General features: G+C 48.4%; 1 protein-coding gene across 3 annotated transcripts; it reads left to right on the forward strand.

Moving 5' to 3' along the window:
• The first annotated feature begins 744 nt into the window (after positions 1 to 744).
• On the forward strand, positions 745 to 8448 carry LOC110204175 (protein bicaudal D homolog 2-like). Of its 3 annotated transcripts, none has more exons than XM_078152053.1 (3): positions 898 to 1190; positions 5176 to 5366; positions 8113 to 8448. In XM_078152053.1, the coding sequence occupies exons 1-3, from the start codon at positions 1093 to 1095 to the stop codon at positions 8121 to 8123; spliced, it is 300 nt and encodes a 99-aa protein (XP_078008179.1). In that variant the 5' UTR covers positions 898 to 1092; the 3' UTR covers positions 8124 to 8448. The 3 variants fall into 3 exon arrangements, with proteins under 3 accessions (XP_078008177.1, XP_078008179.1, XP_020836127.2); XM_020980468.2 differs by having other exon boundaries at positions 931 to 1190; positions 5176 to 5386; XM_078152051.1 differs by lacking the exon at positions 8113 to 8448 and having other exon boundaries at positions 745 to 1190; positions 5176 to 6425.
• Positions 8449 to 14541: the final 6093 nt, after the last annotated feature.

Consider the following 14541-nt stretch of genomic DNA (forward strand, 5'->3'; position numbering starts at 1 on the left):
TCTAACCGTGTTACTCCTTCCCTAATAAATAAATTATAAATAAGTAAATAGTATTATGTTATAAATTATAAGTTATAAATAGTGAATAGCACGCAGGCGAGGCGAGCTTGGGCCCTGGAGTCTGTGGCCAGGAGAGCGCTCGAGGGCGCTGCCCAGGCAGAGGACCCACGTCAGGGCTGGCCTCTGCTGCTCCAGCAGGACTTTGAGCAGCTCCCTTCATCACCTCAGGCCTCGGTGAGGAGGCTGCACTAGGTGGCCTGAGGTCCCTTCCAGGCCTGTGATGCTGCGACCTCCTCGGCCTCAGCGTGCTCCTATAAAATGTCAGGGTCGGACAAGACAACGGCCTCTGGGGTCCCCCATCTCTCCTCCCGTGATCCTGAGGTCAGGGGCGGCAGAGCATTGATGCCAACCATCTGGGCAGCTCCGTCCCCAAGAAAGTGGCATGCTCGCTCTGTCTGCTAAGCCTGGGTTAAAGAAGCCTTGTAGCTCATGAGAGAGGGGAATCCCAGGTTGGTGGGTCCTGGCCACGTTGGCAGGAGCCCTGCTGCCATGGAAGCTGAGGTCTTCAGGGGACACCACACACACACACACACACACACACACACACACACACACACACACACACACACACATATATACACGCATACACACACGCACGAGCACGTGCACACTCTCACGCTCCTCTCCCCAGCAGATTTCCTGGCATTAAAGTCCTTTCTCCGACCCGTCTTAAGCATTTCCGGAGAAGCGGACTTCCCGCTCAGAGTTCTGCCCTCACTGGAGGCCATCGAGCAGAAGCTCGAGTGGTCCCACATCAGGCAGGTTGTAGGGAGGGCTCTTCTGGGGGGATGGGGGGTGACCCCAGCTGGATCCCTTCCAGCTGTGAGGTGCTGTGAGTCTGGGACCTCGATCGGGGCCACGCAAGGTTGGGGAGGATGAAGTAGCTGCTGGCAGGGGCAAACGTGAGGCTCTCCACTTTCCTAGAGCCACGGGCCCCTGTCACTCAGACACATCTCTCCTCTCCTCGTTCCCCCCCAGACAGCTGAAGTGGCCCTGGCCAACCTGAAGAGCAAATACGAGAATGAGAAGGCCATGGTGACAGAGACCATGATGAAACTCCGGAATGAGCTGAAAGCCCTCAAGGAGGATGCCGCAACCTTCTCTTCACTGCGGGCCATGTTTGCCACCAGGTAACCCCCCCCCTTTGCCTTCGCTGCCCAGCCCTCAGGGGTCCTGAGGATGAGGGCCCAGGGGCCTCACTGAGCCTGCCATGCCAGGCTCATTCGAGTCACACATTGGGTGTGATGGAGAGGCCCCTGTAGCCAGGTTCCAATCCCAGCTCTGATGATGCTTTATGAGCTAAGCCTCAGTTTCCTCATCTGTAAAATGGGGACGATGGCACTTGCACCATTGAACCTCCCCGGGTAGTTCTGAGGAGATTGCTCTGTAAGTGTTAAGGCCTAAAGAGAGGTTATTTCTTTTGTTTATCAGTAAAGATAAACCAAACCATAAATAATAACAGCAGGCATGTATATACAGGGCTTTAGGGCGTGTAGTGGCTGTTATTATTATCCCATTATACAGAAGGGGGAACCGAGGCTGAGAAAGTACAAGGATTTGAAGTCTGACCCCAGTCCCTTGTGCCAGCCAAATGAAGGAGGCGGCCTGGTCAGCACGTTGTGTGGGTGAGAGAGAGAGAGAGAGAGAGAGAGAGAGAGAGAGAGAGCGCTTTAAAGCATCATCTCCTCATCAGCGAGGCAGTTCTTGTCCTGGGTCTGGAAGTCCTTGCCAGGGAAGAAATCGGCCTTTCCTTGCCTGACTTTTCTTCAAGGAGAGCCTGGTGCTCAGGCTCGCTTCCACTCCCCTGTTCTGGCCTGATATTCTAGGGTGAAATGAGGTCACCTCAGTGGGCACACCTCGGGGAATGGGCTGCCCTGCCTGCCCCCAGAGAGCTGGCCTTTTCTCTGCCGAGTAAATCTTTACTTCAACAAATGGCTGAGGCAGGTGCTGATGCCCCAGAATTTGGGGACCGCACCTGGCATCCCGCCCATGGCCTTCTCATGGGCAAACAGCTCCCTGGAGGAATGGGCCTTCCAAGCTGTAGGAAGGAAGGGAAGAAGAGAGGAGAGCTTCCTGGGATGGTACCCTTGAGCCCCGATCAGCAAGGGGCTCCCTGAGCTGCCTTGTGGCCACGGCCACTGCCCCAGCCACCCGTGGCGGGGGCTTCAGCAAGGCTGAAGGAAGGAGAGAGGCCGGGGCCTGAGTGACCAGTGGGGGTTGGCCTCATTGTCCTCCTCTTGATAACTTGGGAGCCTTGGGCCTTCTGAAGGCAATTCAGAGTGCCCCGGGAGACCAGGCATGGCAGATGGAGGGATTACATCCAGAGATTGGAGAGAGTGAGGTGGGGGGCGGGCAAGAGAAAGGGCCAGGAGAAACATTCTCACTATTTGGTGCTGTGGTGAGAGTATTTAGGGGTTTCTTTTTTTAATCCCATTCTCACGTTCTGGTTGTTGAGGCAGGTCTGAGGGGAAAGCTTTCCTGCTTGGAGTGTCGGGTGGTCCCATCGTCCATAAGCCAAGCAAGGGGAAGGGGTGGGGGGGGAGTCAGAGCTCAGAATCAGAGGAGGCCCATTCCCCTGTGATCTGCCGCAGGGAAGAAGCCTGCCCTGGGATTTCACAAGGTGCTAAAGCCCTTTAATTAGGGTTGGAATGCAGCGTGAATCTGCAGTGAGGACCGCTGCTGGTGGTGGCCTAGAAACAAGCCTCCCATGTGGGATTGCCGGCTGCCAGGTTGTGTCTCCATGCTGACAATGGCGCTGCAATGGGAAATCCTTAGTGAGTTCCTTCTAGGCCACGAAAGGACTTTCTGTAGAAACTACAGAAAAGATACAAATGGTCTTGATTGCAGCCTCCTCAGGAGGTTCTGTGAGACTCCTCTTCTTCCATCACCTGTCTCTGAGCCGTGCAGCCCGTCCAGCTCAGAGCTCGGTGCCTGTCCCTTGGCCCTCCATTGTAAGCAGGAGCTGTTTGGAGTCCAATGCTTATGAATACCTGGGAGTTTGTTTTAGAAGATGAACGTTCATGGCATTTGTTTGGATCACTGCATCCTAGACCTAAGCTGGCAGGGAGCTTAGGGATGATGGAGTCCAGAGTCAACCAGGGAGTCAGTGAGAGGAGGCTGGATTTGAACCCATCTGACTCTAGATAACCTGCCAGTGATCACACAGCTAGAAGTATTAGAACTGGGATCCATCACCCTGTGGTCTCATGGAGCGTGGGACCTGGAAGGACCTTTGGAGGCCGTTCATTTTATAAATGAAACAGCACAGCCAACAGCAGAGCCTGCTCGGATTTGGTTTCAGTGTTTTCTCACGTTCCAAGGATTAGGCCTGGTTAATGCAAAGAAATATAAGCCAGACACAGTTACGGAACTTAGGAAGTCATCGGTCTAATTTGGGACAAAAGACCCCTACGTGAGTGGTTGTATTGAAAATAGCAGTTTGAGACAGCAGGTTAAGTGGTGTCACAAAGTGGTATCCACCTGATTAATTGTTCTCTGGGTTGTCCACCCTTGACATAGACGCACATGTATGTATGCAATGGATAAATGGAAGGCATTTTTATTATCATTTTAGTTAAATTAGTTTCCAGATTGGGACTAGCAGCCTCCTTGTGGCCAGAAGCTCTTCCCAGAAACATAGTTTTTGTGAAGGATTATGAGAAGAAATCATACCCCTCTGACCTCTGAGAATAAGTAAACATTCCCTGGAAACGGTACTCTCTCAGCCAGTCCTCAGGCAGGGATAGGGCTGACACGGGCCTCTGTAGAAGTACCCATGCAGACTCGTAGGAGGGAGCACCGGCCTTGGAGTCAGAAGGCCTCATAAAACTTCAGCATCCCTCACTCTTTTCTCATCTGTAAAATGGGCATAATAGCTGACATAATTGTACTGCCTGCCTCTCTGACAGGACAGTTGTGGCAAAAGCTCTTTGTAAACTTGAAAGCATAGGGGTTCTTTGTTTTTTAAGAAATGCAAACAGAAGTGGCATTATGAATTGAGCTTTCCCAAGATTGACTTAGTAGTATGACTTTGAGGAAATTAGGGAGTGGATAGAGCACCGGGCTTGGCATCAGGAAGACCTGGGTTCCAATCCTGCCTCATTTACTAACCCCCCCGTGAGGTCTTGGACAAGTTGCTTGATGCCTCAGACCTTTCCATTCCTTCCTTCCCTAGATTTGTGGTCCTCCAATCCTGGGCAGCCCTCTCAATCTATAGCCCTCTAAGCCCTTAAAAACACTAGGTTTACATCAGAGAATAGAAACTCATGGAGACTGGCCTTGGGAAAAACCAATATATCCTAACCCTTTGTTGACCGCACTGCTGGGTTCTGTCTCCCCCTGGTGGTCATCATGGGGTTCTTGCTGTTTTAAACAGCCTGAGTCCTGGGACTGGTGGGGGTGACCTGAGGATATGTTGTGAGCAGGAAACCAGCCTAGTGTTTGTAAGGCTTCTTAACCTTAGAGCCATCCTGAAGTGTAACTGCCTCAAGGGCTGGCAGGTTCCCCTGGAAGGTCTCCAATAACAATAAGAGTGGCCAGCATTTATATTAACACTTCAAGGTTTGCAAAATGCTTTGTCTCATTCTAACCTCTCTATGACCCTGAGAGGCTACAGCTGAGGAAACTGAGGCAGGTTTAAGTTAAAAGTTAAGTGACTGGGGCTGCATTTGAACTCAGGTCTTCCTAGTTGAAAGTCCAGCACTCTATCTGCTGCACCACCTAGCTGGCTCCAAGCAGAAATTGGATGACCACTTGTCTGGGAGTTCCTTTCATATGTGGGCAGTATTAGAGGCTACTCTCAGATTCTGTGATTCACAGAACTCCAGAATCTTGGGGCTGGGAAGGCCTGCCCTTAGAAGGCATCTGTGCCCAGTGCTGGTGGCCTTTCCACCGTTAAGTGCCGGACTGGGAGGCAGAGGGCAGCCCTCACGTGCTTGCTTCCTCGTTAGCTGTGTGGGAGGGGTGTGGGGGCCTGGGCACTCCACTGGGCGCTACCTCTGAGCTGACCCTTGCGCCATCCCGCCTCTGGCTTCTCACCCGCTGAACTCCCAGAGAGTTCTCCCAGTGCGCAGCGGTGGTCATTTTGAAGGCTTCTCTCGTCCCTTGTCATTGCAGATGTGACGAGTACGTCACCCAGCTGGACGAGATGCAGCGTCAGCTCGCGGCCGCGGAGGACGAGAAGAAAACCCTGAACTCCCTGCTGCGCATGGCCATCCAGCAGAAGCTGGCCCTGACGCAGCGGCTGGAGCACCTGGAGCTCGACCATGAGCAGGCAAAGAGGGGGCGCACCAAGTCGGCCTCCAAAGGCAAGAGCAGCACCCCAAGTGTAAGTCACCTCCGGTCCTGTGCGGACAGGCCTGAGGGGGCCGTGCTCGGCAACCAGGTGTTCTGCAGTGAGAAGTATAAGATTTATTGTGACTAGGGTGGCTCTTGGGAAGCCGCATGGGATGGTATGCACATCTAACCATCTGCTGTCTCTGTTGTCTGCTTAATGCCCCACTAACATTTCAGTGATGGAGGCTGTTGCTAATTTATCCTTACCAACCGCGTCATACACGTTGCATTATGCCAGTCTTGACGATGAGTAATTCATGTGTAAGGGGGATGTCACTAGTTGCACGGTTATTGTAGTGGGGACTGAACCCCTTCCACCGTGAACATGGATGGGGGGGTCCTTTTTTTCTTTTGTATTAAAGGGAGCGTGTCCTCAAATCTGTATACGTTGGGTGGCACTAGCTGTAGTCTGTAGAGCACAAACATGACCTCCACCCCTTCCTGGGCTGTGTTAAGCACACGTCAGACTTCCCAGCCTCCTTTTCAGACAAACAGACAGGCTGGAGATGATGAGGTGGTCCCAGAAATTGTGGCAGGACAGTGTGGAAAATCAGGCATTTGTCACAGACAACGGTGTTCTGCGTTGAAAAAGAGGTTCATGACTTACCCATCAGTGGAAAGCTGGGCCACTGGCAATTACGGTCATTGGAGGGAAAGATGATTGGCTCAGCTTCCAGGAGGTGGCTGGGAGACAGGTGGAGTCTCCCAAACTTGCACATTTCATGTTATGTATTCATGTATATTATCAAAGTTATGCAATTGACCCCCCCTCGGGAATATGACATAAGGTAGTAGGGTGTCTGTCTCTTGACAGAGTGGCTCGTGGCCAGCCTTCGGTAGTCTCTTGCAGCATGTGGTATGTAGGGAAAGAAATTCTGTGTCCACAGGCCGTCCACACATGAGCTTAGCTAGGTCAGTGTGGGTAGGAATGAGTGTGAGACCTGGCCTGTTCCCTGTGTGCTTGTCCTGGCTCAGCTTTCCCCGAGCACATAGAGGAGGCAGGTTTTGTAAGTTGAGGAAGAAAGAATTCTTACACACACACACACACAGAGATTATGCAAGCAGAGCAAGCTGTAGGCCCAGGAAATTAAACCAGTTCATCTTGCTAACGCTGACTCCTGACCAAGGCTGTCAGCCCACTGGAGAACTCTGGTGACTCGGACACTTTCCAGAATTTTAAGCACTTCAGGCCAATTTCCCAAGAACCAAAACCAAACAAAAGGGCCTGTAGGATTGGTGCCTGGAGGGCTATGGAAGAGTGGAAGCTGCTGCTTCTGTGGAGGGGTCTGGAGGTTTGGTGAGGCAGAAGGAGGCACATAGTTGGGTTTTTCTTTTTCTTTTTTTTTTTTTTGTAAGTGCCTGACACCCCTACCTTCCTTTTCTATGGGGAGCCCTGTTACTTTTTTAACATCTGGAACCTGCTAAAAATGGAAATCACCGTTGTGGTTTCCAGGGCTGACATCAGGATCAGATTGGAGAAGCAGGGTTTTGTCTTGGTTTTTGTTTTTTTCCCCCCCAATAACTAAATTCTTCTTGGAAAATAACTGAGATCTGAAAAAAAGAACAAGAAAGCTCAGTATATATTCTGTCTCCTATAATAAGCGCTAATTTTCATGAATTAGGACTTTAATTTTGCTAATGAGCAGCTTATGTCATTTTAGCAGCCCATGTACTAATTCTGCTGCTGTACTGATCCCCTCTCCGTGCCCCCCTACCGCGGCCCTGTCAGCCTTTATTTTTCTCCTCCTTCCTGCATACTAGATCATTCGGCACCAGGTGGCTCCTTGCTCCAAGCTGCTGCTGGTGTTTCCCTTTGGGGCAGGAAGCTGCTCCCACGGGCACCCAGTCCCAGAGGGCCTCTGCCTCTAAGGGGAAGCCTGATGGTTCAAGGACACATGTCAGGAGATCAGATGTGCTGCCCAGGGAGGCTTTCAGAGTCCCTGAGATTCTTCTAAAAAGGGATCAGTGTTATCAGGGGACCCGAGATGGTGTGACTGTTTCCATGCTTGTCTGGTTGTCTTCAGCCTCCATCGTTTCTCAAAGTAGTCGCCAGATGTTTGGGTTTGGGTCCAGACCTGAAGTAGTCACCTGACACAGTTGTGAGAAAATGAATCCCTCCTGCCGGTGTGGCTGCACGTGTAGATGATGCTCTGTGAAAGGCTGTGGGGCTTGTCCGGTCTTTTGCTCTTTTCTCCTGGGCTTGGTGTGTGTCCAGTCTCAGCCTCTACTTACTTGGCTCTTTGCGGATTTTTAACATGGGAAATTTCTTCCGCCACCACCTACCTCCACAAGCAGGCTCCTGTCGGTTGGATTTCGGCGTTGGCTCGCATGACCCACACCTCCTGCATGTTTTTCCAGAGACCGTTTAGCTTCACTGATAAACCTTCTGATGCTTCTTCCCAGCTGGCCCCTTGCTCCTCCAGCCTCTCCATTCAGTACTTGTAAGAAATCTTTTTCAGCAAATGGCAAGCCCCAGCACAGTTCTGCCTGGCCCTCTTGGTTTCCAGTGCTTGGGCAGCTCCCCCACCTCACTCCCCTCCACCCCCAGTTCAGGGGCTGCCCTTCTAACAGACAAACACTTGGGTCCTTTCTCGCCACCCCACTAACTCGCTCTGTAGCTCTCGCAGTGCTATCAGTATTATCTATCAGTGAAGCCTCTTAATGGGATAAGGAACCTGTTTTTTCTAATATGATTTCATTTTTCCCCCCCATTTTCAGCTGTAGAGTAGTATCCGGAGACGGAATTGGCCTTCAGTGCCCTCGGTCAAATTGCAAGTTTCTTAAGCTGCTCGTGCTTGGCGGCTAAACCAGCCCAGGGAGCTCTGGTTGCCCAAAGGAACGGACGAAATCCCAAATTTCCACTCTCTCTTTTTTTCTTTTTCTCATGAATATACTACCTGCACTCATTTTCAAAATTGCATATCCTGGGCTGGAAAGAGAAAACCCATACACCTCATGGGCTGATATTGCTGCAGGAAACATTTTTTACAAGTGCTGAAGAAATGCCTTCGAACGAACAATGAGTCTACTAGAAACGTTCGGACGGGGTTGGGGGTGGGGGGACTGTTGGGGGAAGCAGTTTTTGTTGTGACCTATATTCCTTTCTTATCTGATTGTTAAACCTGTGCACTTTTGATATTTTGATATTGTATTAGCTTCCTTAATTCCTCATGTGGAAAAGATCTAGGAGAAGCAATGGCTTGTGCTCACAGTAGGTCTCCATCATGCATTTGTACTCGTTGATTTCTCCAGAGGCATGTTGCAGAACTTTGTACGCTTTTTTGGGTTGTTTTTGCTCTAGACTCTGTTTAGATGAGAGCCCCAGCTCAGGTGGGGTGGCTCTGCTAAACTGTTACGTGCTGTGCTTCAGCAGCCTTTTTAATCATGAAATGTTATGGTTTGTGTTTTAAATGACTGATTTTTAACTGCCATGTTCATTAAGAAATCCAGGGTATTCAAATTCTGGGGTTTTTTCATATTGTATTATTATTCTTAGGAATAGTTCAATGTAACAAGAAGAAAACTTGACTTTGCTCTGGTTAAAACAAAATAAAATTAAAGTGATGGAAGCAGTAGTATTACCTGCAAATTCCAGAGATTCTGGGTTGGAGGAAGTCGGGAAGCATGACTGATTAACAGAATTTTCTACAACTGTACCAGTGAAATTCCAAATTGGAATTATTTCGTTACCTCTTTGTTTGTTGTGCCAAATTGTGGTACATTTAGAAAGAAAAGTTCTAAAGTCGTCAATTATAGGGTGTTCAATTGCAACGCCTTTTTGTTATTCATTGTTGCCAGTAGTGCCTTTGCTAATTTGAGGGAGAATCCGAGGATACAGTTTAGTCTTGAAAAAAAGGAACCGGGACGAGCTGGTTGGGGATTGGGAAGACGCGGAGCAATAAATACAGACTAAGCGAGCTCATTTGGTTTTGGGAATGGGTTCCTTTATACCCCAGAGAGGCGAGAGCTTGTGCAGAATTCTGTTAGTCAGTGATACTTTACCAGGCAGATCCTGGCAGATGCAGGGCTTGAGAAAGAAAAGCAAACGCAAAACACTGAGCACACTCGGGGAACGGAAACAAGCCGTGTGAAGGAGAGAGGACGCGGCTGGTTGCAGCGCCGATGGCTGTTAGCTGTGGATATTCTGTTCGCTTCCTACGGCAGCAGCGGTGGGCGCGGTTTAACCATTAGCATTCTCTGTGAATGTGAAAGCAAGACGTTAATATCTTCTCTGGCATGTGGTATCTAATCATTGTCATGCCAGGAAACAGAAACGAAAAAGGACGTCAACAGAAGCGCCTCGGGGCTTTTGTTGAGGCTCCTGTGAATGATTGAATTGGTACTTCTGGAGGAAGAAGACATTTTTTTTCCTCAAAAAAGTACAAATTATAATAATAAATAACAATAATATGAATGGCAGGAACAAATGAGTTCTGTGTGCTGGAATAAACATTATTATTCCTAGATGTGGGGACTTCTCTATTTTCACCTTCTGTTACAGTATTGATTTATAAGAAATATTGTTGCATTTAAAATAACTTCATCTGTCTATATGTGGGTATTTATTTGAAATGATGTCTACGTACTGTATTCTGTTCTCTGTGCATTACCTTAGCGGCGGATTATTGGTCCTTATTTTAAAGTCATATGCATGTACTCCGGCCAAGGAACCTTTACACAGACCTGAAGAGGTAAAAACGTCCTCATTCTTTGGGAGAGGAGGAGAAAGAATGAGGACGAGAACTCTTACGAGTAGAATTTTCATGATTGGGTAACTCTCCGTTGTCTAGGGGTGCAAAAGTATGACTTTTAAATTAATCCCCAATATTTATAGGAAACAGCCGGCCTGTGTAAAGAGAGTCACGTTGGCAGTTATCAATAATAAAATTTTTTAAAGATTGAAATGTGTCTTTGTCCTCTTTGTGACTATGTTTTCCATGTGGAGTTCTGACCTGTAAAGACCTTTGGGTGGTGTGGTTTGGAGTATTATGAGCCTTTGCATGTGGAGATGGCCAGAGAGATTATCTAGTCCTAACCATCCATCCACCCAGCCCCATTTTCCTGATGCTTCTCTAGAAGACTTATGCCCAAGAGGTGCACAGGCTGGAAAGCAATGGGCTGAGGGTGATACCAGCAGTAAAGGGAGAACTTCCCAGTGAGCTCGCACACCCAAGGGAGGGGTAAGGAAGCCTCCAAAAGGAAAAAGAAAATCCATCAAAAAAGAGAGAGACCACCCAGGAGAACACAGGAGTAAACCAAGGCCACTCCTACCCCAGTTGCTTTTAACGTTTTATTGATGTGTTTTGCTTTTATATCAGTTGTTTGAATACAGCTAGCCCTGCTCCACCCGACCCCACATACCCTAAACTGAGCTCTCCTTTGGAGCAAAGAAAAATGACTGATATAGTGACCGCATCTGACAGTGTGTGCAACTTGCTTATCTCAGCAGAGGGTCAGAGCTGGGAAGGACCTTGGAAGCCATCTAAACCAATCCCCCTTTTCCTCACTGATGAGGACTTGGGGCCCCAAGATGGGAAGGGGCCTGCCCAAGGTTATGCAGGTGGTGAGTAGCAGAGTCAGCATTTGAACTCACATTTTCTGGCTTTGGTACTTTTTCTACTACATCATGCTTCTGCTCCCATGGTCCCTGCCAAGTTGTAAAGGCTTTAAAGTCAGTAGAGTTGCTTCTGTTTGACTGTGTTCCCATCCCTCATGCCTGGAATGCATTTCCTCCTCATCTCTTACTGCCCCAGTACCTCATGCATACACATGTGTGTATGTATGCATACACACACACACACACACACACACACACACACACACACACAGTTTCCCCCATAGAATGTAAGCTGTTTGAGGGAGGGGACTGTTGCCCCTGACGACACAGCCTCCCTCACCATCCGTTCCAGCACTGGCTGCACGTTCACTCATTCTCCTCAGCCTCTTGGTCCAGGGCGGCGAGTTGGAATATTCCCGGCTCCCCATTGCCACTTCCAGGTTCTCCCCCTTCTTCTATCTCTCAGTAAGCTCTTCCTGTGAGGTTCGTGCTCTTCATCAGCTCCACCCAATCACAATCCTCGTAGCTGTTGTCTACAGAACCCCAGGTCACTTTCCTTCCTTCCTCTATGAGTTTGCTACCTGGCTTACAAAGTTTGCTCTCCTCCCCAGTGCCTGCCCTCATCCTAGGGGACTTCAGCATGTGTAGTCATCCTCTCTCAAATACTCTAACTGCTCAGTTCCTTAGCCTGCTCACCTTCCATGAGATACTACTCCACCCCACCTCAGCCATACACAAAGATCTACCCTTGATCTTACCCTTGATCTACGCACACAGGTACCACCTCTACATTCCAGAGTTCTAAAATCCCTTACCTGCTTATAAACTTTTCACCTCTCCCTCTGCTTTCTCTTCTATAACCATACCCTTCATCCACAATGTTGACCCCTCAGTTCTCTCCCAGGTCGTTTACCCTGCACTAGCCGCTCTCTCTTCTCCCCATCTCAATCTGTTGGTAAACCGATTCAACTCTACACTGTACTCCTTGAATCACCTTATCTTCTCCCTGATTATGCCCAGTCAAGGCACAGCCTTCCATCACTCCCACCATTCACCACACAGGTGCACAGAACAAAGGTAGAGACTGGGTCTACTACAGGTTTATGTTGCTCAACCTCAGGCGGGCCCTCACTGCTGCAAGGCAATCCTGCTATATATGCCTCCCTTCTCAGTTCACTCTCATACTCTCCACAGTGGCTGTTCCAAACCTTCTCATCCCTCCTCAAACCTCACATGGCTCTCCCTCCCCCCACTCTCTCGGCTGAGAACCTTGCCTCATATTTTGCAGAAAAAAAGTTGAGGTCCTTTGTCATGAGCCCTCTCCACTCCCCTCTTCCACATCAGGATGACTGGTAGTGGCCCCTTGGCCTTTTTAAGCTAAGATCTTTCCCAAGTCTCCCTTTGTCTGAGACAACACCCATTCAGTAATAAAGGCTAGGCAAGAATTGAGGGGAAAGATGGCCTAGTTTGCCTTCACAAAAGAATCATTCTTTTAAATTAACCCAACTTCTGGAAAGCAATTGGCATTCTGTAAAGAAAGTGATTAACCCTAACCCTTTGCCCCGGAGATGCACATATACCAAAGAGATTAATGGTAAAAAGAAGGGCCCCACATAAACCAAAATGTTTATAGCAATATTTCTGTGGTAGCAAAGAAATGGAAACAAAATAGGTGTTCCACTGAGGATGTGCTGAGCAATTTGTGGTATATGAATGTAATGAAATATTACTATGCTGTAAGAAATTATTAATAAGATGAATATTGAGAAGCATAGGAAGATTTATATGAGCTGATCCAGAGTAAAGTAAGTGAAACCAAGAAAAAACGTATACAATAACTCCAACCATGTAAATGCAAAGAACAATACAATCAATAATGAATGCTTTGAAATCATGACCAAGCTGGGGCAGCTGGGTGGTGAATTGGATGGAGCACTGGCCCTGAAGTCAGGAGTGCCTGAGTTCAAATCCGGCCTCAGACACATAACACTCACTAGCCATGTGACTCTGGGCAAGTCACTTAACCCCAATTGCCTCACTAAATAAATAGGGTAAAAAAAAAAGGGAAAAAAAAAAGTCATGACCCAGCTGGGCTCCAAAGAAGAGATATGAAAAGATATCTCCTCTGCTTCTTTGCAAAGGCAAGAAACTATGGATGTGCAACATTATATACAATGCCAGACTTTTTCAATGTGTTGTTAGTTTTCCTTAACTTTCTTTTCTTTTTTCTTCTTAGCTATAAGGCTAGGGAAATGGGGAAGGATACGTTGGGAAATGTAGGTCATGTAAAAACGAAAGATATCAATCAATAAATTTATTTTTAAAACCAAAAAAAAAAACCCAAAAGAATCATTCTGGGAGGGGAATGCCCTGAGAATTTCTCTCACTCTGCACATTGACCACAAATGAACATCATCTATGTTGGTTGTAGGGCAGCTAGGTAGTGCAGTGGATAAAGCACTGGGCCTGAAGTCAGGAAGACTCATCTTCCTGAGTTCAAATCCAGCCTCAGACACTTATGAGCTGTGTGACCCTGGGCAAGTCACTGAATGATGTTTGCCTCAGTTTCCTTATCTGTAAAATGAGCTGGAGAAGGAAATGGCAAATCTCTCAGGCGACTTCTGCCACTTCACCCCCGTCTCCCGTGATGAGGTGGCCTTACTCCTGACCAAGGCTGAGTTCTCCACCTGCTCAAGTGCTCCCGTTACATCCCAGCTCTTCCAACAGATTGTGCCCCTCTGTCATCTCCACACTTTCCCTTAACTTCAGTCTGTCTCTCTCTACTGGCTCATTTCCCACTGCCTACAACATGCCCATGCCTTCCCTATCCTGGAAAAAACCCTTCATTGACCCTTCTATCTTACTTAACTATCATTCTATTTTTCTTCTGCCCTTTTTAAACTAAACTCTTCAAAAAGGTCATCTACAATTGGTCCCTATGCCTTCTCTCCTCTTAACCCCTTACAATCCAGCTTCACACCTTATCATTCCACCCAAACTGCTCCCTCCAAAGTTCCTAATGATCCAAGAGCTTTTTCTTCATCCTCCTTCTCCTTGACATCTCTTCAGCCTCTAATACTGTGACTCGCTCTTTTCTCAGTTTTCAGGTCACTTCTCCTGAATTTCCTCCAACCTCTGACTGCTCCTTCTCCATCTTCTTTGCTGGATCCTCTTCTCGATCACACTTTCTAGTTAGTTGTAGGTATCCATCAGGTTTCTGTCCCATTTTCTTGTTTTCTTCTACCCCCCTTGCCTCCATGTCCTTGTGTGTGGCATTCATTGCCTGTGTGTGGAATGGCCCATCTCAGCCTGTTGGAATCCTGCCCTTGGAGGCTGAATGGTCCAGTGACTCAGACTGCTGAGCTTGGCATCACAGGACCTGGGTTTGAAGTCTGACTCTGCTACATTTCACCTGTGCTGCCGCATGTCAATCTCTTCACCTCTCTAGAGGCCAGACAACTCATCTATAAAGTGAAAGGATCACACTAGAGGCCTCCGTGGTGCCAAGATCCTTCATGCAAGGCTGCTCAGGTCTCCTCAGGAAGCCCTCTCTCCCAGCTCTGAGAGAATGAAGCTATCCTGTGCAGATT

Source organism: Phascolarctos cinereus, unplaced genomic scaffold (genome assembly GCF_003287225.1).
Source record: "Phascolarctos cinereus isolate Bilbo 61053 unplaced genomic scaffold, phaCin_HiC Scaffold_4;HRSCAF=312, whole genome shotgun sequence".
Lineage (NCBI taxonomy): Eukaryota > Metazoa > Chordata > Mammalia > Diprotodontia > Phascolarctidae > Phascolarctos > Phascolarctos cinereus.

Excerpts from the sequence above, each read along its gene's own strand:
- LOC110204175 (XM_078152051.1), top strand. The coding sequence starts at position 1,093 with ATGGTGACAGAGACCATGATGAAACTCCGGAATGAGCTGAAAGCCCTC. Across the intron at positions 1,191-5,175 it reads CGGGCCATGTTTGCCACCAG|ATGTGACGAGTACGTCACCC; the intron begins GTAACCCCCCCC and ends TTGTCATTGCAG.